Source organism: Convolutriloba macropyga, chromosome 6 (genome assembly GCF_964194025.1).
Source record: "Convolutriloba macropyga chromosome 6, txConMacr16.3, whole genome shotgun sequence".
In the NCBI taxonomy this organism is placed as follows: domain Eukaryota; kingdom Metazoa; phylum Xenacoelomorpha; order Acoela; family Convolutidae; genus Convolutriloba; species Convolutriloba macropyga.
The window spans coordinates 51293379-51318834 of NC_134473.1; the positions used below are offsets into that span (position 1 = coordinate 51293379).

Genomic DNA, 25456 nt, shown 5'->3' on the forward strand with positions numbered 1-25456 from the left:
ATAGTGGAACCACGTGAACGTTTCAGACAAAAAAAGTGGCCATAGTCACCAAAAAAGATCACGCATGCTCACAAAAATGAACAGTCTGAGATGTGGGGAATACTAGAAAAAGGACAGCTGAGCACAGGCTACTGTTAATGTGGACTAAAAGCCTAAAGCTCCTCCGCTGCGATTAAGCAGAAATAAAAATTTTAATATATTATTATTGGTCAAAATAAACTATATAAAAACACAAACTTTTAATAACAACTATGTCCCAAAATGCACAAACTTTAGTTAATCCCTAGATATCAAACAGAGGAAAGAAAACAGGGAAATTTTTTTATCTGTTATGTTGATAACGATTGATGTCGAAATTGAAAACTCGTAGATGTAACATACAAGTCAATACACCTACAAGTAAACACTAAAAGCGACATAGAGACCAAAAATTGACAGAAACGATTACTGGTTTCTCTGCAAAAATTTTGATGTTTTTGTTGTCAGAACCGCTATTATAAAACCAAAAACTACAAAGTAGAACACCTGCCAGCTAACAGAAACCATCAACAACCTTTGAAAGCCACAGGTACGTAAAAACCGCGGAGTAACTTAATACTTTGTAACTTTACCTGTTTATGTCTGTTAAAAATTGAAGTTATGTCACATACATCCTTCAAAATGTATAACTATATAATCAAAATCTTGGAGTTTAAAAAAGACAGCAGCAATCTAATCCAGTTCTAGGAGCAAAGTAAAAGCTAGCTGAAATAGCTGAGACTACTAATAAATAATGATTGTAAAAAAAGTAAAACAAACGAAACAATTGCTATCGAACGACAAGCACTGAGCATAAAGAGGCAGTTTATATGTTCATCCTGTTTCTCCTGACAAAAAATAAATCTCGGAAGCGAGCACAAGAACAACCTAAAAATGGTCAAGCTAAACTTTTGCTTAAGAAAGACACACACGGCCACAATAATGGCTTCAAATTTGTTCGAGAGCAAACAATAAATCGCGTTGGCTGAACTAGTTAGTTCAACAGCAAAAAAAAAGCTTTAAATCCATTTTTTGCTCTAAAATGCTATGTTTATGTTTGTTTTTCAGGTTGACTTGACGTACAATACTAGTGTGAGTCCTCCACAATGTGAGATATTTGTTCTCTGAGCAGGAGTAGCTTCCTCGTCATATCCACAGATTCCACAGCACACAGAGAGAGTCAAAAGCAGAACCAGGAACAGCAGGAAACAAGCCACTCCGTAACCAGCGTAGCCCCTGAAAACAGGTAAAGGTGATCTAACTTGCTAAAAAACGTCAGGATCCAGCTATGACTCTCTGTCAGCACATATATTAGAACTAGATCCTAAAAATAGAAATAATAACAAAAATGTTGGATGCATTGAGAAAATAGTTATAAATGTTGATTATTCTGAAAAACTTCAAAGCACTTGATGAGACTTTTGCTAATCAATTGGAGGAAAATTCTCAATTTCCTCATAAAAAACCTACAACCCACAGCTGAAGCGCATTTTTAACACGGGCACGAAACTTCCACGGAGTTCATCGCAATTCTTACAAGTTTTTCAAAAATCCAATTCACATTTTGATGGCTTTTGAACAACCACAGTGCCAAATAGCTGCGTAAAATTACATTAAAGAAATTTGCCTGCTCAGCTTAAGTCATTATTTCAACTGGATTTATGTAAGAATTCATTCAACAAATTTTCAGAATGTAGGCAAAACGACCGTGGTCAAAAAAGAATAAAGGAATCGGGATCAACCGATGAAGTACAGTCATTTACCCACAGTGCATTAGGCTACCGAGGTTCTTTACAGGTAGAGCTAATTGGTACGCCTCTCAGTTTAAAAGCTGAATTCTGTTTTCATATGTTTCATATGTTTCTGTTTTCATACTATTTCAAACAAAATAGTCGGAACTTTGAAAAAAGCTGTCAATTTGTATTTCATCTTTTCCTCCTTCTTTTTTCTGTTTCAAACACCAATAGACAATAGTGACTGCTTTTCGGCCATCTTCCAATTATGTGTGTTCGTTCTGGTTTTTTGATATACAGTAAGGTATGCAATTGTTTTTTAAAAAATATTGTATTTTCAACAATAATTCTTCCTCGTTGAGGTCTTCTCTAACGATTGGTTTCTAATTCGGAAAAAAAAGCAAGAATTGAGAACCAGCAAAAATTTGATTATTATTTTTAACAAAATGTGTACCGGAGATCTGTCTAGGATGTTTGTAGTTTTTTTATAATATTTTGACTTCAATTTTTTGCCTATTGAAAATTTTCATTGCAAGCCCGTCACAAAAAATCTTCAAAACTAGTCAAACTGTTAGAGTCAGCCATTAGGGAGAAACAGAGACAAGATGAAATGATGAAGCAGGGCCAACACAGGCAATTACAAAAAGCTATTTCTGCTTTTTATGACTAGGATGGTATTTTTTGCATCACCAATTTGTTTCCGTTTTAGTAAAAGTAAAACTAAAAGAAGATCTAAAAAACGATGCGTTCCAAAATTGACGCCGTACTTGTACATCAAATTGCTCGCTATCAAGCAAATCCATGAGGGATTTTTCTGTGGCACGTAAAAGCAATAATTTCAGAGACCTGCAATCTCAAAAAGACAATGAAAAAAATAAGACCGAAGAAGACAATTTTAGCTTAAAATCGCTGAGATGTCATATTTTGATTTAGACAAACTGTATAATTTTAGAAGAACCTGTATAATGTTTCTATTGGCTATTTTCAATTAACTATCATTTATAGTAATATACATTGAGTTGGCCTTATTGCTTTCAATTAAGTTTAACAAAAAAACTAAAAGAGAGGAAAAGTCATTTTGAGAGTTAGGTAAGTCACGTGTGAGAACAAAGATATTCACTCGAATGAAAAAAAAACATAACAGGACAAGTCCTGAAACAATTCAAAGAATTATCTTTGACTAAACAAAATCTTAGACATAAAATGGATCATGAATGGATTGGAAAAACTATCTTGAATTACAATCCAAAATATGAAATGATCTGAAAACCTGAACATTCACTTCAATATCAAACTAAGATCAGTCGGCCAACAAAGTCCAGGGCTCTATATGCAGAAAATTGAACCAAAATCTCAAAGCCAAAAAATCTCAAAATCTAGTTTTTTAGGAAACACCACTAACACACAACACTTTAGGAGAAGGGTGACAGCACCCATCCTTATAATGGGGACAGAACACAGCAACCTAGTGCGAATCAATGACAGACAAACCAAATTAAGGAAAAAATTGAAGAAAATGTCAAAAAAAAAACATTGGCGTCAGTAGCGTCAAAGTAAAAAAAACATAACTACATAAGCGTGTTGACCCACCTGTATGTATCGTTTGAAATCAAGTCGTCATAGTCAGAAGTCTTGCCAGGGATCAGGTTGGAGATCTAAACAGTACAGTGATGGATAATTGATATACCAAGTTTTAAAATACCACATCTCTGCAGTGGCTGATTCTAAAAGGCCAGATTAATCTTTACTTCGCGCCAGATTTCAGAACTTGCAAAGTTCGTGCTCAAATATAGTTTAAGTGACTCTGACGAAGTCACTGAGAAAATCTGAATTTAATTGAAAACCCCGAAGAGGTTTGAGATGCAAGTCAGACTTTCAAAGTTAGTTTAGAAAGAGTCACGTAACCTTACTTGTAATGCACACAAACTTGTTTGAAGAAAGGTTACGTGACTCTGCTAACGTCACTCCGAAATTCTGACCTATATCTTGAAGAGCAACACGGTTTTTACGTAACACTTCACCAGAGTTACGCAGCATATACAGCAATAGTTTTCACATAAAAACTGTTGAACAATTCGAGTGATGTCACTGGAGTTTCGTTGATGCGTGTCATTTGTAACCTCAAAGGGAACGAATTCATACACATCTGTTTTGCATTGATATTTAATTTACAACAGAGGTTGCAAAACTTAATGGAAGCGGGAGGAGTCCGAGAAATAACTAAATAAATTGCAAAGGAAAATCTTTACTAACATTGCTGACTTTTTCCACAACTTCGTTATAGCAATTGACATGGGTGTCCGCCAAAGCATCATCAAACAGTTCAAGCACCTCTAAAACAAAAGACAAATTGATCATGTACAAGCAAGTACCAAAATCAGTCTATAAAATACTACAATATAACTAAGATCGGGCGAATTGCTCTTGAGCGACAGGCCAGGGATGGTTTTAGTTGTAACTAGCTTAAGTTTAGGTAGGCCAGTTGAAATGGGTTGAAGAGGGGGGCTAAATATCTGAGGGGGGCCAAAGCAAACAAAATTCAAAACTGCTCTATACTCTTCACATCATGTAGTTCTGTTTCGTAAGCAGCTTCGGAGATCTGAAGACGTAAAGCCTAAGAATGCTCTGAAAGATCTACCAGACTTGATGCACGAAGGATTTACCAGTTTATACGGTTTCACTTTACGTAAAACCAAATTTCTCAATCAGTAAATATCATTCAAAGGACATAGAACAAAAAGAGATCAAGTAAAAATATTGCACTAAAAAGGAGACAAACTTCGTTTGGGAGTGATCAAAAACATCTTCCTAGCGTTTCAATACAGAGTAAAAAGTTCTTTTAAGTTCACAAACTGAGGCTTTGTCATCACAAAATTTTTGGGTTACCGATAAGTTTGAACAACAACTCTAAATTTCCAACTATTTGGGTACTAAAGTGGGGCTTAGTTTTAGGAGCATTTTATTGATTTTCAGTTAGTAAAAGTGTTTAAAAGGTAAACTTCATCAAATGAGGGCAAAAGTTATTTTGTGGAGCTGGTAAAGTGAACCACTTATCGCACAAATTACTTAAAATTTGATGTACAGAAGGAACACCAGAAGACATCATGCATACAAATTCAATTTTTGAGCTGTACAGTTCACTGAAAATGAATAAACACGATAGTCAGAAGCACTGATGGAGAAGACAAAATAAAAAAATAGCCTAAGAAGTCCTGGACCAAAAATCAAAAAACTTTTAATGACCAAAAAAACTACATCTTGAAATGAAGAGAGGTCAATTTCGAAAAATAATAAGAAAAATTTTGGATCTTAACATCCGAAACAACAGAAGTCATAATCCTCATGTGGACACGAGCCAGCGAAAGAATTGCCGTTCAAACATTGTTTTACTTTAAACTAAGATTTTAAAAAAAACGCAGCAAAAACTCTTTTTTGATTCCAAAATCTCTACTCTATTTGACTACAAAAATCGACAAAATATGTAAATAAATGTTGCAACAAACCTCGCCGGAATACTCCCGAATAAAAACCAGAGCCCATCGACATGAGCACTCAACTAAAATTTTTCCAGGAAAAAAAACGAAAAACTACATCCTATTTGGAAGACTCGAAATATTATTTGTAAGACTCCACATACAAAGGCAAACGAGAACCATAGAACTGCTAAGAAGCGGAATAACAAATTAAAGCGCGCACTAAAACTCTATGAACTATAATATCGAGACAAAAAGAAATAACTGCTTGATCTGATATATGAGCTGTTGAGCTTTATAGTGGTTGAGCTGTAAATCGCGACAAAACGTAAGAGATAATACTATTTCGTCCATATAAACCGCATAAAAAAACACCACACAAATTTTGTAAAAAGATTGCCCGCTGTAGAAATATTTGAGTAATTGTTCAAACGCAGTTCGATTTTAAAAAAAAACAAAATTACTTCAAAAGTATACGTATTTTATTCGTAATAGTGAACCTCGATTGTGTCTAGGCAACGGAGGTCTATATAGACAGGACACAAAAAAGAAGACGCATTTTGTTACAATAATAAAAGCATGGTAAGGCAGAACAACTCGACCTAAAATCAATTCCACAGTAACGGTCTAATAAAACAACGCAAAATCATTCCGTCTATCTTTGTGATGGTTTTACAGGTTTACACAATTTAATACAGTTCCAATTAAAGGTGCAAACCAAAATGTGCCCTCTAAATGACTATTTTTGCATGATAAACATAAAAAATCGTCTATTTTACCCGATTTCTCATGTAAAGACGAACACACGATTGTTGGCTCATGTACAAGAAATCGTGTAAACTCACACAATTTTCCCGGGCTTAACCCTACAACTTTTAGTGCAAATCACACAAAAAATCATGTAAAAAAACACAACTTATCGCGTGTTTCCAAAAAGAATTTCGAGCGGAAAATTACATGAAATTTCATGCGAAAACACATGACATTTCGATTAATTTCACACGCAAATTCAAATTAAATTTACACGATTTATCGTGTGATTCACATGAAAAAACGTACGGTTATGAAAACACAATATTTACCGAGAAAGCTGACAAAAATTTTGAACTAGCCACAACAGAGTTTGGTATAACGTTCTTGTCTCAATCAATCCATGTACGCGCAAAAAATTGCACACTTAAGACATTAAAAATATTACTTGATAGAAAAGAGTTATAAGAAGTAGAATTTACGGAAACAAATTTTGTGGTAACAAAGTGTCAAATCTCAAAAAGCGCAATAAATGCATGGTCCCAGGAAATTAATTGTACGAAAAACTACTCTGCAAAAAAAACTAAGGACAGAAATCGATCAAAAGCTTCCAATTCATTGATGGTACTTATCTAAGTATTCTACTTATCTAAAGGAACCCGAAATTGGCATCAATTAAACAAAAATGAACGCCAAGACCTCCAATAAGACTAACGAAAGCCAAAATCTTGCCATAGACTGTTTCAACTTAAAGGAAGAAAGTTACAGATTGCCAGAAAATAGCGTCGGTAGCTTCGTAGACAATCAGGCTCTAAAAGACGATGAAAAAAGACCGAAGAAGATATTCATTTCTTACTATCTGCTGAGATGTCATATTTCAAATCAGACACACTTGAGTGACCTTCAGTTACGGTGAGATAACCGGAGTTGACTTCAATTTGAAAAATAGGTTAAAAAAACCTCTTTGAGAGTGAACTAAATCATGCCTGAACGACAAATTACTCGCGTGTAAGAGCAAAGAAGTCACTCCAATGGGTCACAAAAAACGTCACGCACACATCTTAGTCAAAATTGCATAAATTAATGTCGAACTTAGCATGAGGTGACAGTTCGTAAACAAAATCTTGAATACAATTTTTTATTTAAAATAGATAGATACATAGATAGATAGATAGATAGATAGATAGATAGATAGATAGATAGATAGATAGATAGATAGATAGATAGATAGATAGATAGATAGACAGATAGATAGATAGATAGATAGATAGATAGATAGATAGATAGATAGATAGATAGATAGATAGATAGATAGATAGATAGATAGATAGATAGATAGAGAGAAAGAGAGAGAGAGAGAGAGAGAGAGAGAGAGAGAGAGCCAATAAAAGCTCCACTCAGCTATCAATTCGGCAGCAATCAATAAAACAAAGGCTAAAAAAAACCATCAAAAACGCAAAACCACAAAACAGCCAAAAATTGCCAGAAAAAAGCCGCCACTTACCCGCTTGACGCACATCGGGATTGAAACAGCAGAAGGAAGAGATAAAAATTGAAAGAATTTGTTTCGAAATGTCAAAAAAATTTCTAATTGGATGTACAGTTTCAGTTAGATTCTAAAATCATACTTAATTCAGCTGCTAAACTCAAGGTGATTCAGCTTTATACTAATACGAGTTACCAATCTCTCTACTGCACTGTGATAACATGATGCACTATGTCTTAATGACTGAGCGTTATCGGATTATCCTCCTCCTTTTCTTGTTTTCTCTTTTGACGTTGACCATGTTTACTACATTGCGTAATTTAGTGAGTAAAATCAGTTAACAATCAATTCAGTTGAAACAGTGATTGAGGTAATTCAACAGTCCAACGTGAAAGTCATAACTTATGTAAAACAAAAAATGTGATGAAATGGTAAAGCGAAGATAAAGCGCTGAGAGGCTGAGGGCGGTTATTAATTCACTGAAAATCGCATTTGAAGTTCTTAAATGGTTAAAATGTCCTCCAAACTAATAATCAGTGGTTAAAATGGGAGAAAAGTCATTTGTCCGAAAAAACTACAATTAAAACTAAAACATTGCTCTGAAAAAAACCTGCATGTTGTCAAAAAATCTCACTTTTTCACCTATCTCATTTTTTCACAATATTTTTTACCCATCTCTTAGACAAATGCGTTAACAAAAAAGAACCCCCCTCTCAACTTTTGGCATTCAATTAGCAGATTGGCGCGTGATATTACATAATTACATCAACTTTTACATCATGTTTCACAGACATTTGACCTATTAAAAATGCAAAAGTAACTACCCTTGGGTCATAAATTCACTTTGGCTAATAATACGACAGCGCGCCAGTACAATTGATATTTGAATTTATGGAGAAAGAGCATGTTTTTGAACAAGTATGACAACTTTTTGACAAAATTTAACACACTTAGAATGCAAATAATTTTTTAAAAGTTTTGCTGAAAGAATGAGCTAGCTTTTTTCAATTGCTTCAAGTTTGTTGATCACATTACCAAATTTTCTAAATGAGCGTTCTAACAAAACCCGACGCTTTGCACTAATTCAAACTACCAGTTTAAATTATAGCTTGACAGCTACTGTAAATTGTTTTTTTTTAAAAAAAAAGCATTCGAGATACCATCCAAAAGGTCAAATTTATGCAGAAATTTTTCCAGAAAAACAGAATTTAAAGAACAGGATTGAGTTTTACAGATATCTCATTTTAAGTTCTGGCGACCATAAATGTGTATTTTAGAAAAGTTCACGTATGTGGTACCAGAAAGTCATCGATCAAAGTATACCTCTCTTTTGGTCGAGTGTCTGGCTTTCAGTGTCAGAGAGAATGCTGTCAAATTGGAACTTGCTCATTATCACCAAACTCTGAATGTCCGCCTCCAGCTGCAGCAAAGCGTCTAGTTGTTTGAAGTTCTGCAACAAAAAGTTTCGTTAGACAATGGAAACCTATATTGGGTTGCGCATACCTGTCGGCTATGTTACAACACTAAGCTACAACATTTCATCACAATTTTTTTTGTTTTCCCAAGTGATTCTAGTATTTTCATTGTGTATATTAATCATCTGATAAGACATCTTATCAGATAAATGTTTCTCTTACTCATACTTTTATCGCATAAGATTTGATTACGTGTTCTTTTGCTTGGCTGAACGTAAAAGTATGTTGTAGATGTTTGGAAAAAGAAAATATTTGGAAATTTAAAAGCAACTACATATACTAATATCATAGTAAGATTTTGAAAATTTTTCTGTGTCTCGATCTGGGGGGGGGGGGGGGGTACATTAGGCGAGAACTCGAATATGCGAACAAAATTTTTATAGCCAAAAATCCTGATTTAACGCTTTGAATAAATTAGTTGAATACCAATTGAAAACACTTTAAAGAGGTACGTCACAATCTACTTGATGTTATAAAGTTGTCACATATCCCTAAGAGTCTAAGAGTCGCCTTTACAAGCAAAAAGTTGTTAAAAGTACATGCAAAACAAATCATTCTTTAGATGTTTTGCATCATTTTTAATCTACTCAGTGTCATCACGGCCAATGATTTTATTATTTCAAAAAGTAACAGGGAAAGAGTAATTAATATTTACAGCTATTTATCAAGAGCTTTATTATAAATAATTCAGAACTACTGTTGGAGTTATACCGGATCGCGAAAATGTTCAGAACTTCAGTTCAGAATTTTCGTCTAATGGCAACAAAAATTCCATTCGCCACATCGAGGTTTTGCCTAATATTCTACGATCCGTCTCGATCATTTATTACCACATGCGTATTTAATTTGTTAAATTTTGTTTGAAATTTTGCTAAAAACTCAATGCTTTAAATATAGCCAATAGAATAAGTTCTTGAATTCTGAATTCGACATCTTGTATGTTCAGTCCGTGGAATAATTTCTTGAATATCGAATCGGACATATTAAAATATTTGTGTTTAACTTATGAAGACACTTTGTGACTGATTTTGTGACATTACATTGCATATACTAACTCAATGTCGGCAAAAAATGTTTGCTTATTAAAGCAATTGCACGATTAGATTAAATTTTTTATCTATTAAGATCTGATACGACAAATTTTTATCGTGTAATATCTGATAGGACGAACTATATAGGAAACGATGTGTTTATAAGAATCAAAATCGTGTAAGATTTGACAAGATGAAGTTTTGCTGCGTAAGATCTAATAAGAGTTTTTTATGATGGAAATTTGACAATTGCATCATCAAATCTGATAAGAGGATACATCTCCTCCCAGGTATCATACGGTACAATTTTGCGAAAAAAGTGGTCATATTTTGCAAAACAGAAATCCCCGAATACTTGGGGCTCAAAACAAATTTATTCATCAACCAGCGTTTTCTAATTGGCAAAAATTCCAATTGCCAATCGCTTGGTTCCCTTTCAAAAACTAGTATCATTTGTCACGTTAATTTTACCAAGTAAAGAGTTCAGGTCAATTTTAACTTGAATATTGCCTTAAGTCAGTTAACGTAAGTTTACTGACCACATTTTTCGATGAAGAACGAAAGTTCGAATCAGAGAAAAAATCAAACTCTGCTAAATCATAAATCTTGTTGTTATTTTGTTAAAAAAAACTTACTTTTTTCCGTACCAACATTTAAACTTTTGTTAACATAATATTTGTGTTCGGGAATTATTGACTCACAGCATCAAAGTCGTCTGACGGTGGATACATGTTTGCATGGGTGACTGGTATATCGTCACACTTCTCCTTACACTCTTTTTTAGTCTCGTTTATGTCCCCCATCAGAGTCTTCAGATCAGCCAATAGGATCTCTTGCAAGTGGACAGCTTGCTCCGATTTCAAATCCGTATCCGAATACAAGTCGAGAAGTGCCTGCATTTGGTTGTTAAGAGTGCTTAGGGTTCCATTAGCTTCTGCGAACTTAGGATTTTGCTCTATTATTTTGTCTTGGATCATAACTCCGAGGGTCTTTTGCGTGTCTAGAAAACAAATTGTCATATATCAACTCCGATAGCAGTGAGACAAAATATTTGTGTTCTAGAACAATCAAGTTGTTAACTTCACAAGGCAAAATATCTGTTATGAAAATTTTTTGGGGGGGGGGGGATTCTGACAGCAACTTTTTAAATTAATTTTTAATGCTATCAGCTGTCGGAAAATAATTCGATACTTAAATTCCTAGACTACTTTATAATTCTTGCGTCTTTACATGAACGATGATTACTTCAGGCTTTGTCTGACGGCTTCAAAAGTTTATAAAATTGAATCAATCACATAAAGGTGGAATTGAAAATGACTAACTATTTAAGTTTTTAGTGTACACTGCATCCTTGAGACTGAGAAGCTGCTTCGTTATAGCGTACTCGAGGCCCTGAAAACATTCAAAGAAACCGTCAAAATTTGCATTCTCAGACAACAAGAAGGAAGATAGGCTCTCAATAATATGTACATCTGAAATTCGTTTCAATAATTTGAAAGAGTAAGAAATCATCACATTTTTGAAGGAAATAGATCGTCTAAGATCATAACATATTTCATAACATAACAAGAAAGGTTCGTATTTGCTTTTTCGAAAATGAATAATTGAAGCATATCTTTGGTTTTTAAACTTAATGATTTGAGCTTTATGTGCAAATTGTAATTGAAAGACAAAAAATCTCGCAATATACACTCGCATGAGCGAAATAGAGCATTTCTTTCTTTCTTTCTATTTTCCATTAATGGTAACTGGCAATTAATTGTGTTTACGAGAATTAATTTTGATCACAAACAGAAACGGCGAATATACAGTTGTTGACATGTGATTTGTTTTTCCTCGGTTCACTTTGGAGAAATGGTGAATGTGATATTCACACATTACCACATACTCAACCAAGATTTCAAGCATCACAAATCTCTACCTTCTTGACGTTTTTGCTGTATGTCTTTAGATCTTTCTTTCCATTATCCAGAGAAGTTTGAAGATTTTCGGTTGAAGAACCCAGGTCGAAATTCACCCACAGCAACATCAGTCCGCAAAGCCTGAAAAGAAAATAATTTCTTTTATAATTACAAGTGACATACCTTCTTCCTTGAACTGTCCACGTGTCAAAAGCGATCACCTATAAACGGTACATTGTTACACCTTTATGATGGCATTTATATAAAAAAGTTTTAATGGTTAACTAAATTTCTAATTGCGCTATAAAAGTCATCATTAAAACAAAAACGTGAATTCAGTTCACGGGGGTTCTCAATTCAAGGAGAACCAGCAGTGCACGAAAATACAGCACTTTCCGCTCATATTATTCGAAAAAGACAAGTTTGACAAGTTCTCATTCTTGAAAGAGCAAAATTTGTTAGAAAAATCTGGAGAAAGGAAATAAACTGTCACTGTCATTCAAGGCGACAATGAGACTCAAAAATTCGAATTAAGCAAAAATGGCAAAACTCTTAGGGCATATTGTTTGTTAATTGTTCAGAAAATATATTACAATTGAATGGAGCAAACCAAATAAAACTCAGCCGAATAAAAAGAAATCACCAACCATTAAAATGCCAAAATTGAAAAAAAGCAGCAAAAAAGACCAACATTGAAAAAAGAAACAATGAAAAAGACCAAAAATGAAACAAAAACGAGGAAAAACGACCAACATTGAAAAAGAAACGATGGAAAGACCAAAATTGAAAAAAAAAACGAGAACGAAATTGAAGCAAAAACGAGGGACAATAGACCAACATTGAAAATGAAGCGACGAAAAAGACCAAAAATGAAACAAAAACGTGACAAAAATTGAATAAAAGATGAGGAAAAAAAGACCAATATTGGAAAAAGGAAACAATGAAAAAGACCGAAGGGAAAAAAAGAACAACGTTGAAAAAGGAAACGATTAAAAAAGACCAAAATTGAAAAAAAAACGAAACCGAAATTGAAATCGAAACGAGGAAAAAAGAGACCAACTATGAAAAAAAAGGAACAATGAAAAAGACCGAAATGAAAAAAATAAAGAAACATAGCTGGCAGATTGCCAGAAAATAGCCGCAATAGATTCGTAGATCGGCAGTCTAAAAAGACAGTAAAAAAGACAGACCAAAAAAAATCGTCTTTTCATTGAAGGCTGATCTGTTATATTTTGATTTAAAATCTGTATAAGTTATTGCTGCCTCTATTAGCTCATCTCAAATAACCTTCATTTAGAGTGACACACACCCATTTGACCTTATCTCTTATCTCAAGTGTGACCAAAAATTTAATCACGCGCATGAACAAAAAACCCGCTTCACTAAGAGCGAAAAATGACGTCACACATGCAATTTAGTTGAAATTGCATAAACGAATGAACAAAAAGTGGCTGTGACGTCATATGGTGGTAACAAAAATCATGACGACGAAATAAAAAAACATAGCAGGACAAGTCCTGACGTACAATTCAAAAAATTTTCCTTGACTAAACAATAAACGACCTATATGAGTGAATTGGGAAAACCATTTCTAATAAAAAATCAGATAAAAAATTTAAAAAAAAACAAAAAATTGGTGTCAAAATCCCGCATGTGAACAAAACACCACTAGCGAGAAATGAAGATTTGGTTCACACAAAAAACTAGGCCTAGAATGACCTATAAACGGATTGGGAAAACCATTTAGAAAAAAACCCGATCCAAAAAAATCAAAAAAACAGTAAAAATCAAAGTGAAATTGCCGCATGTGAACAATAAACCACTAGCGAGAAAGCGAATTTTTGTTCAAACATCATTTTCTCATTCTACTTTAAAATTGGAGCGAAAAAATTTCACGCCACAAAACCACTCGCTTTTTCGCTCCATTTACTGTTTCGGCGTGACCAAAATCCCTACTCCAATTTGACTTCAAAAATCATGAAAATATGTGAACAGATCTTAAAAAAAAAGACAGCGCCCCAATACAATTCAAATTCTTTGAATTGTAAAAAACCAAGAGAAGGTCAGTAATAGCCCCAACTATCGCTGAGTGGCTATTAAAAAAGACCAACGTTGAAAAAGGAAACGATGAAAAAGACCAAAATTGAAAAAAAAACCGAGACCAAAATTGAAACAGAAACGAGGAAAAACAGACCAACATTGAAAAAGAAACGATGGAAAGACCAAAATTGAAAAAAAAAACGAGAACGAAATTGAAGCAAAAACGAGGGACAATAGACCAACATTGAAAATGAAGCGACGAAAAAGACCAAAAATGAAACAAAAACGTGACAAAAATTGAATAAAAGATGAGGAAAAAAAGACCAATATTGGAAAAAGGAAACAATGAAAAAGACCGAAGGGAAAAAAAAGAACAACGTTGAAAAAGGAAACGATTAAAAAAGACCAAAATTGAAAAAAAAACGAAACCGAAATTGAAATCGAAACGAGGAAAAAAGAGACCAACTATGAAAAAAAAGGAACAATGAAAAAGACCAAAATGAAAAAAATAAAGAAACATAGCTGGCAGATTGCCAGAAAATAGCCGCAATAGATTCGTAGATCGGCAGTCTAAAAAGACAGTAAAAAAGACAGACCAAAAAAAATCGTCTTTTCATTGAAGGCTGATCTGTTATATTTTGATTTAAAATCTGTATAAGTTATTGCTGCCTCTATTAGCTCATCTCAAATAACCTTCATTTAGAGTGACACACACCCATTTGACCTTATCTCTTATCTCAAGTGTGACCAAAAATTTAATCACGCGCATGAACAAAAAACCCGCTTCACTAAGAGCGAAAAATGACGTCACACATGCAATTTAGTTGAAATTGCATAAACGAATGAACAAAAAGTGGCTGTGACGTCATATGGTGGTAACAAAAATCATGACGACGAAATAAAAAAACATAGCAGGACAAGTCCTGACGTACAATTCAAAAAATTTTCCTTGACTAAACAATAAACGACCTATATGAGTGAATTGGGAAAACCATTTCTAATAAAAAATCAGATAAAAAATTTTAAAAAAAAACAAAAAATTGGTGTCAAAATCCCGCATGTGAACAAAACACCACTAGCGAGAAATGAAGATTTGGTTCACACAAAAAACTAGGCCTAGAATGACCTATAAATGGATTGGGAAAACCATTTAGAAAAAAACCCGATCCAAAAAAATCAAAAAAACAGTAAAAATCAAAGTGAAATTGCCGCATGTGAACAATAAACCACTAGCGAGAAAGCGAATTTTTGTTCAAACATCATTTTCTCATTCTACTTTAAAATTGGAGCGAAAAAATTTCACGCCACAAAACCACTCGCTTTTTCGCTCCATTTACTGTTTCGGCGTGACCAAAATCCCTACTCCAATTTGACTTCAAAAATCATGAAAATATGTGAACAGATCTTAAAAAAAAAGACAGCGCCCCAATACAATTCAAATTCTTTGAATTGTAAAAAACCAAGAGAAGGTCAGTAATAGCCCCAACTATCGCTGAGTGGCTATTAAAAAAGACCAACGTTGAAAAAGGAAACGATGAAAAAGACCAAAATTGAAAAAAAAACCGAGACCAAAATTGAAACAGAAACGAGGAAAAACAGACCAAAATTGAAAAAGAAACGATGAAAAAGACCAAAATGAAAAAAAAATGACGAAAAAAGACAAACGTTGAAAAAGGGTACTACGAAAAAGACAAAGACCGAAAGTGAAATAAAAACGAGAGAAAAAAGACCGATAATTAAAAGGAAACAATGAACAAGACTAAAATTCAAAAACAAAAGACCAAAATTTTTTATAAAAAGAGGCAAAAAGACCAACATTGAAACAGGAAAAAGACCAAAACGAAAAAAAATGAAGAAAAAAGACCAACGTTGAAAAAGTAAATAATGAAAAAGACCGAAATTGAAACAAAACTAAGGGAAAAAAACCAACATTGAAAAACGAGAAAAAAGACTAAAACTGATTTAAAAAACAAGATAAGCCAAAAGTTTAACAAATCCGAGGAAAAAGAAGATTAAAAAAACGAGGACAAACAAAACAACAAGACCAAAATTGAAAAAGAAACGATGAAAAAGACCAAAATGAAAAAAAATGAAGAAAAAAGACAAACGTTGAAAAAGGGTACTACGAAAAAGACAAAGACCGAAAGTGAAATAAAAACGAGAGAAAAAAGACCGATAATTAAAAGGAAACAATGAACAAGACTAAAATTCAAAAACAAAAGACCAAAATTTTTTATAAAAAGAGGCAAAAAGACCAACATTGAAACAGGAAAAAGACCAAAACGAAAAAAAATGAAGAAAAACGACCAACGTTGAAAAAGTAAATAATGAAAAAGACCGAAATTGAAACAAAACTAAGGGAAAAAACCAACATTGAAAAACGAGAAAAAAGACTAAAACTGATTTAAAAAACAAGATAAGCCAAAAGTTTAACAAATCCGAGGAAAAAGATTAAAAAAACGAGGACAAACAAAACAACAAGACCAAAATTGAAAAAAAAAACGAGGAAAAAGTTGACCAGCATTGAACAAAGAGGAAAAAAGGAGGAGCCAAAGAATGCATTCGGGTTTCTTGCTTTGTTTCAATATCCATAATAAAAGACGCTGCAGAATGAAAGTTCACCTTGTTGAAAACCAGAAAATATATCTTAAAAATTTGGGGAAGAAAAATCAAAAATGATATTGTGAGCTAGAATGTCAAAGTTTGCTTTTAAAGTCAGTTCTGATAGGAGATTCTATCATAAAAGCACGCAAAAATTGCCGAGCACTACATAGGTGGGTTTTGTTCTCAATACAAACAAACCTGATTCATGAATTGGGCATGTATTTTTGATTCAGCTATAGTTGTATGATTTAAGTCATCGCTGTTTTAGAAAAACAACCAAATTGATATGAGAGTTTGTACCGCAAATCCAAAAAACCATTGTTACGGAAATAATCTCATTAGATTTTGGAGGTTTTTAAATGATATCAAGCAAACTCTCACAAGCGGACGGCAACATTTGCGCTTGATTTTGAATCAATTTCATGAATAGAACAAAATTTGCAGCAACTTCTCAGCAAAATTATGAATGCTGCAAATTTGTCTAACATTGCATTGCTACAGGAACCTGCCATTTTGTTGGAGATTTTCAGGTTATTGTGTAAACTGTCAAGCGTTCTTTGATAAGCAACAGCAGCAATCTTCAGTGCCAAAACAAGCAAATGAGTATAATGCAAAATGTTGCATCAAATATGTAAATAAAAAATTTTGGTGCCAATATTGTTTTTTCACGGTAGAAGTAGATTTTTTCATACAGACGTATAGACGCATTTCCGTTCTTTTAAATGATCACGCTTCATAAACAGCATTTTACTGCTGACAATAAAACCTTTAATTTTACTACCAGGGACCTTTTAAATTACCATTTCATCATGGAAAACACTAGCTAATATAGGAACACATATGTTAAGTACATATAAACAGCCCGCATCCTTCAAAATCGAGAGGTATGAAATCCCATAGAAATATGAATCAAAAGGAAATGGGGTTTGCCTTGACAAAAAACAGAGTAGAGACGTAACACTTCAAATTGCATTAGCTGCTTTCAAGTCAAGACGTTTCAACCCTCAACTATATTGAATCTCCATCAAAAAAACGAGTTGGTTCAATTAGCAGAAAATATGAGCCTTTCTTTGATAACAACCGAAAGAGCTGTCAAATGTGGCTAACAGTATTAGTCTTAATAAAACATCGGCTTACGATAGGTAATTCTAAACCGATTGACCTCTTTTGAAAAGAAAAGGGGAATCCCCTGATGGGCTCAGATTTTAAATCGGGCAAAGTATATTTTACTTTCATTAATGCCCTTGGGACTTTAATGAAGAAAAAGTAGGTGCTCTTTAGAAGGGGTACGTTAGTGTGGATTAAGATGAAAATCCATTCCCATCAAAAACTTATAAGGAAAAAGGGAATCAACGACCTTATTTGAAATGGGGTGAAATCGGACAAAGGTGTGGGTTGTTAGTTACTATGTATGGCCTAAGCTGTGCGGTACATGTTGATTTATTCTGGTTATAATGAACAATGGCAAGTCTAATAAATAAAATTAGTCGCACATTTTACTACACCATTAAAAAAACTGTACCAACTTGTAATGTTTAGATAAAAATGGGATAAAATGCGTGCGTCACCGAAAGTTACCTTAGGATTATCAGTATTGGAATTTTTCAATGGCAGTCGGCTGTACTTAAAATTTTTCCCCGTCTCCCATAAAAATTCTGAATCTGTCTTTCCTGTTTTTGAACCCCTCCCCTATACTCATCCTCCCCTCCCCCCCCCCCCCCCCCCCCAGCTGAGTGACTGCATATTAAAATATTATTTACACACCTGCATTACGATTTTTGAATAATGATTTAACTAGTGGTGATTTCGCTATTTTCTGTTACTGCGCGTGCAGAAAGTACAGGAAGCAGAAACGGAGAAGATTTAGAATTCTCATCTTACCCATTTTGTTCGTTAAGAAAAACAGGTAACTGAAACCATTGAAATTGAATCACTCTACCCTGGCCATTCATACCGCAAATTGTGTGGCTATGACGTTATTACCATGCGTAAATATACCAGGGGTGTCAAAGTTATATGCCCACTAAAAAGTAGGGAAAAACAGATCAAACATAATTTACTATCATCAAGATTTTGTTTCCCTAGGTTTCACGAGGTTGGAAAGGAGGAATGATAAATGATCATATATGTTGACCACCATGATGAGAGAATATAAAACGCCACGAAAATGATTGCGCAAAAACAAAGAAATTCTACCATCTGAATAGAAAACACGACAATGGCCAATTATTTTATGAATCATCAAGCGTCAATGGAGTTGATAGCACAGATTATTCATTAATTGATGTTGGAGATGAAAATAAACAGCATGTGACCCCCAGATAAAAAAGAATTTGCTTCCTTTTGTGTTATTTTGACATTGAAAGGAGGTCATATATTGTCTTTTAATATCTCCATTCAAGCAGCGGTTCATGATGTATAAGTTACTTGAATCTAACAAAATCGACTGAGAAAATCTGGCATTAATCGAGAACCACTTAGCGGTTCGAGGTGCAAGCCAGAATTCCGATGCGATTTTAGCAGGAGTCACGTAACCTTGTTTGAAACACGAACTAGCAAGTTTAAAATCTGGCACTGTCTATAGGAAAATCTTTCATCTTTCATTGTAGAATCTGGCACTGTAAAAATCTGGAATTTTAAAACTTGCACGTATCTTGCAAACTATGAGAAGTTAATTGCTACAAAAGTTCGACAAAAAAGTAGTTTAGGTGGTAGTAGAATGAATGACAACTCCGATAAGGGTTACCAGAAACAAAATGCAGTTTGAACTGATTATTGCATATGCACACATGCAGCGTGATGTTTCAACAGGATGTTAGAAAGATATTTTGTCACGTTAATTATCAAATCAAACGAAAAATTCTGATAAGCCAATTTTAAACGTTTTTAGCAGTATTATATTTTCCAAAACTGATTTTCATGTGTTTCGTCATGGAAAACAGAGGCAATTTGCAACTGATCGCCAATATGTATGGTTACATTTGAATATGTTTTCAATTCTAATATATGTTGCCGAACACTTCTAAAGCTCCAGTGGCATAAAATTGAGCTAATCGATGATGAATTTAGTACAAAGTGAGCTTGTATAACTTGTCTGCAACATAATCCCACAAAATAGCAACATAATCTAAACAATATCAATAATTTTCAGTTGAGAGTAGTTACAATTTAAAACAAAATATAAAACACAATATTTAGTATAAATTATTTAATGGCATAAAGTTAATAGATCGACCAAGAACCACTGTTCATTTCATTAATCGCTGCAGTTTTGTATAGGAAAAATATATATTTGAAAAGTCCAGCATAACCAAAATAAGATCACGCATAAAAATCTTGTCGCTAAAAATTGCTCTCAAAGGCTGTTTTCTTTAAATATTAAACCGTTCAATTGGTAGTTTATTTACATAATAGCGGCATAGTTCAGTTGTTAAGCAATCAAAGTATTTAGAGGTCAGATATTCATAGAAAATCATAATATATAGAAGTCCATTTTATCACAATCAAATTGAAAAAAAAAATCATGAATTCTGTGCAACCGCGTTATATTCTCATAAATTCTTCAGCCCATAAAATGAGGGTGTTTTTTCTTTCGCAGAGAGATGCAAATAAGATGCCAGTGAAAATCCTTGGGAAAAATGGAGCAATCCTTGAAGAGGGCTTCTCAATTTTTAACTTCTCGAGGAAAATTTGAGCATGTAAAATTTTAACTTCTCAACTTTTCACATTTCAATTACTCTTACGTACATACACTTCTACTTCATGGAACGAGATGTGTGTGGTAGCTTTTTATAAATAAAATAAATTAATATTATAATTGGCTCATTTGACAAAACAAATGACAAAACCAATATTTTTTCTTTTTCAAATTTTTAAAAGGTTGGAACGTTCTGTACAAACACATTAGTGAACCTCCTTATTTTCGTAAGTATTCTTGTATCACTAGGCTTCCTTATATGCTTCCTTTCCCATTTAAAACATTATGTCCAGCTTTTAAGGTAGCAGAGCCAAAGTATTCAGAGGCCATATCATCATTAACAATCAGATCTGATTCTGTACGATCATAGGCACTCTAAGGACTTTGGTTGCTACGGTCGTACAGTCGAAGAGCAAACTCTGGAGATTCTTCGGATTCTTAATGACCAAAATTTTTTAAATTGAACAAAGAAGTACATAAAACGGACGTTTGATTTGAAATCTTGTGTTTAAGTGGCAGAAATAAGCTCTCATAAATAGTCGAATTGAGTTCAGTGGTCTAGAATCTTTGTTTGACGCAAATTAATAGGCCACAGACAACGCGCATACGTAATGTATGGCTCATGGAATTTAAAAACGCCATTGGGATAACTAACAAAACATAATTAGGTAAATTTATTTTTTTGCATTATCTGGTAAAATAGTCTGGCAAAAACTTATGGCTTCCCAAAGAAATACTCGCAATCTTTGGATAAATCAACAAAATTGTTTTTTTTTGTTCATTCAAATTTGGATGATCGCTTGTTCTACGTATAAATATGAGTGAAATTATTAAAACAACAATCACGCTTAGAATAAATAATTGGAAAGTTTTTTTAGATAACGTCGTTTTAGAGAAGCTATCGATGTTTTAAAGTCTGGAGGAAATCGGCCGATTTAACCGACTTTTATTCAATTTTATGAGTATTTTTGTTTCAGAAATTTCATTCTATGTTGTAGAAAAGCAATCAACTTTACAGTATTTCAATGGATGCCATTGGAAAATTTTCTTCTATTTTTAAAACGCCGAGCTGTAAAGTTTTGGGAATAACCGGCCAAATTTTAACCTTTCTTTGCACTTTTTTCGTTTATTTTTAACCAATTTTGCTTAATTTAAAACAAAATTAGCATAAAAGATAATTAGCACAAAATTAGCATTTACTTCAAAAGATAAAATAAAATAGTCGCTGAAAGGTCCGACCCATCATTTCTGCTACCATAATATCTAACTGTTGCAGAAATAGAAAATTTCATGGAAAATTAAGCCATATCAGACTTATTCAGGAAAACTTACAACAAAATTTGTCTATTTTTCTAAAATTTATCAAACTTTTCTCAAGGAAATGAAACAATTGCAGTTCAAAATGTTTGTCTGGCTCGACTAGTTGTACTTTTGTGTTATTTTGGAATAAGTCAGCCTTTATCATCAATAGCTAGCTCAAGAACATTCAAATTTCACTAAATTGTTTCTCACTGATCAAGATCCCTCAAAATGCCGGCAAATCCTTTATGACACTTGGAAGTAATATTAGGCCAAATATTGTAGATAATCTCAAGTTTATAGTCTTCTGCCGATTTAAATTAATCATTGTTTTTGGCCAAAACCTCTCTCGATGTTTGCTTTTTAACATTTGTTTGAATCTATTTCAAATTGCGATTTAGAAGGAACAATAAATAGCAAACTCTTCTCAAAAAACACTAAAAACTCTGCTTAAAAATTGCTAAAACATTTGAAAGAAAAAATTGAAGTTTCAAAAAATTCCAAAGAGAATTTTTTAAAATCGAATTTGTGGAAATTGTTCTTGAAGTTTTTCAGACTTCAATTTTTTCTTTCAAGTTCTTTCGCAGTTTTTCACTGCTCTTTGATAAAGAACTTGCTAGTTAGTGTTAACTGTAATGCGCAATTTGAAACAGATTCAAACAAATGTTAGCCAAAAAAAAACAGTTATTTTTGACCAAAAAAAGGCTAAAAAAATCATTTGACAGAAGAGTGTAAACTGGAGATTCTATGCAACCTTTAGGGCTCAAAATTGCTTCAAGGGCCAAGAACTAAATCAGTCAGTTCAATCGCCTGTTGATGTTGAGTGTTGAAGAACAATGGCATCTTCAAATCCGATAGACAAAATGTAATCTTTCATCATTCGTTTCGCAGTAGGAAAAGATAACAGAACTTTAAATTAACCAGAGTTAATTTCTCTCGACTAAATATAGATCAGTCAAATCTTTGTAGCGAATTTCATTTTATAATTGATTTTTCTCAAAACATAGTGTGAGCTACTACTGCTTTTAATTTCAGTTAAAACAACAGCCGCTTATTTTTTCTCTAAGTTTGTCAATATTGATCATAAACAATGCCGCTTTTGTAGGACGAAAGAGGCAAGATCTCAATTCTTTGTCAATGTTTTCATATTCATTGACGCCCTGTAGTTACTTTTAATTATAATATATCTAATAAGTTCGGAAAATCTGAAAAAAGTGTTCAAATATTACAGTCGTTCAAGTGTATTTTCATATTTCAAAAATTTCAGCAGTTTTGAGGACCAGGAAAAATTAGGGTCCAGAGTGACTTCAGACTTTTTCAGCCCGGAATTTGGAAAATATTTCAAAATATCAGTTGCTTATTTATGCGCTTTAGATCTTTTTAATTGCAAAAAAGAAATGTCAATTCTTTTTCTAAGACACAACTGTTAACGTTCAATAAAGGCTGCTATTCGACAAGCATCGCTAAGCAAAAATCTGCCAATTTACTCACGACTGTTCCAAAATGTCAAGAGCTTTTAATCTCAGTCATGGAACCCTATTACAATTTCGTTTAAAGTAATTTTTTAGTGTTACATCAATTTTTGTCAAAACGGCTCTTTTATTTAATTTACTTTTGTTGCGGTTTGTATGAAAATTGCATTTGCTTGAGTTTTTGTAGAGACATGAAAGCTGAATACAATCAATTTTTTTTTTTGAAAATCGATGTGTCCTATATCGCAAATTTTTTTAAGCACCATTAAAATTATGATGTAAATATGCACTCTTGTATCCTTAAAGTAGTGCAGATTTAGGGACGATTTCCCTAACTTCTGCAATCCCTACCATTCAGTTATTATACTTTTTGTTAATCAGTATAGTTGATAGTTCAAAACATGAAATAATTAAGTGGTTTCATTAGCATAGTTAGGGAGGCGTGACTGAAAAGTGCAAAAAAATGTGATCGTGTTTTTAACATTGCAAAAAACTTTCGTCACATCGTTAAAGTTTGGCGTAGTTTGTCTTTGAAAGCTCTCTTGGAAATTAAGTTAATCCAAAAACTGTATAACTTGAGTACATCATTTTGTAGTCTTGAAGAAGGTTTTTGGACGAGAAGTGTCGGAATATTATCTGCAAACGCATACCACCGAACCTCCTTGTTGACATTAACAATGCGATGCAAAATAATTCTGTATCACAACGGGCGCGATGTAGCCAGGAATTGAGCATAGTGTGCGATTTATAGACCAATTCTTATATTCATAAACCCGAATTTCTGCAACACAAAAGGGCATATAGCGAACTCTCTGGATAAATTTCTCTCGTGGGAAATTTTTTAGAGAGGAATATTTTTTATAAAGGAATCTCTATGAAGCAAGCAGTTTTTATAGTTGTTCTCGTGAAAAGTCATGACATCAAAAAGAATGTAAAAACCTTAATGAACACTTAGTCTGGCTTAAGTCTGGAAACCCAAGTTAAGTCACATGAGATTGGATTTGACCAATATTCTGACCTGTTTATAGTGTATCAAGTATTGCATCTTTCCCAGAAAAATTAAATTACAAGAATATGAGAACATAATGAATTACACCAAGCTACGGCATTTGGCCGAAATTGTTAGGCGTTGAAAATACCAATAGTCTTTTTCCGTTATCCTCTAGGTACAGAATGAATGAATTAAATTTAATTGGATGGTTACTTAGAGGTACAGATTGATGTGTTTTAAAAACAATAAACATTAGTCCAGTAAGAGTGGTTGCCCAATTAAAACCCTAATATGTATAACTGATATTACTCGCTCATAAATTCAACGCAAAAATTGCAACTGTTCTACATTAATTTGTTCAAACAGTTAAACGATAATGACAATTTAGGTCACGCGGATTAGGGACAGATTCAGATTGGGAATAAAATGTGGACTCACAATAAGAGCAGGACGAAAATGATGAGCCACATGGTGAAGAAGCGCCTTGCACAGTTGTCGCACCCTGATGAGCCCCCATTCACTGACTCCTGGTCATTCTTGGGCAGCTCGTACTTGGCCCTGCACTTGTTACAGCAACACCTACAGACCCAAAGTCAATCAATTAATAATTGTAAGATTAATACAAAATTGGGTTTTACTAATGATTAATTTAGAATGGTGGCAATTTATGAAACAATTTGGGCACACTGAGCAGTTTCATTCTTAGATTCACATCAGTTCAAATCCAACATTGATAAAGGATTCTTGTGTAATTTTTTATATGCACTATTTGATTCTTACTCATTTTATGCATTGGCTACAATTATAGCAACTTCGCCAATTAAAGCCCCATTTTCGTCATTATATCTCGATCCCCGATAACAGTCCACCACTCATCTACCAAGTGTCTTTTAACCGAATGTTTCTCTGCATAACAAAACTAACTATTTTAATGTGAATGTTTGCTCATGGGTGGCCGCCGTATTGGCCGACAGGGCGTTTAGCCGACCACCAAAAAATGAGAAATTTAACCGACAATTTAAGTAAAATGAGCAATAAAACGTATTCTGAAGCTGTGATTGGCCAATGTAAAATACTATTTCGTTAGCGGACAAATATACCGCAGTTTTTTCATCAACTAGTGTAACGAACGTCTATCCGTGGTCGCACCGTATTCAACCGCATCGGGCCATGCCTCGCGGGCCATGGCCATGCCTCAGCGGCCCGTGGGACTTGATATGAATCTATCATAACCGAACTACTGATTTCTGGACCAATGAGACTTTTGTGACCAATTATGATAAAACTGTCGGCTAAATTTCTCATTTTTTCCTTGTCGGCTAAACGCCCTGTCGGCCAATTTTCCTAGAACCTTGCTCATGATATGCGCGTGCATTTATTTTGATGGTAGTTTAAGTATTGGTTAACACAAGGACGGCGATAACAATTTAGAATTAATGTTATACCAACGACATTGCACTACCATTATCAAATACATTCACTGCGT

At 33.7% G+C, this 25456-nt stretch overlaps 1 protein-coding gene across 6 annotated transcripts in view; it reads right to left on the minus strand.

Annotated features, from left to right (window-relative positions):
* The window catches only part of LOC142341739 (prominin-1-A-like), a 105833-nt gene that overhangs the window by 61031 nt on the left and 19346 nt on the right, over positions 1-25456 (minus strand). For all 6 annotated transcript variants that reach the window (XR_012759125.1, XM_075392913.1, XM_075392912.1 and 3 more), the window contains 8 exons: positions 24409-24549; positions 11888-12008; positions 11289-11358; positions 10668-10966; positions 8784-8910; positions 4005-4084; positions 3342-3406; positions 1102-1254 (listed from right to left, as the gene is read on the minus strand). Coding sequence is in view for 5 of the 6 variants with exons in the window: in XM_075392913.1 (XP_075249028.1) it covers positions 1102-1254; positions 3342-3406; positions 4005-4084; positions 8784-8910; positions 10668-10966; positions 11289-11358; positions 11888-12008; positions 24409-24549 (1056 nt within the window). In the remaining variant the exon portion in view is untranslated. The remainder of the gene's footprint in view (positions 1-1101; positions 1255-3341; positions 3407-4004; positions 4085-8783; positions 8911-10667; positions 10967-11288; positions 11359-11887; positions 12009-24408; positions 24550-25456) is intronic.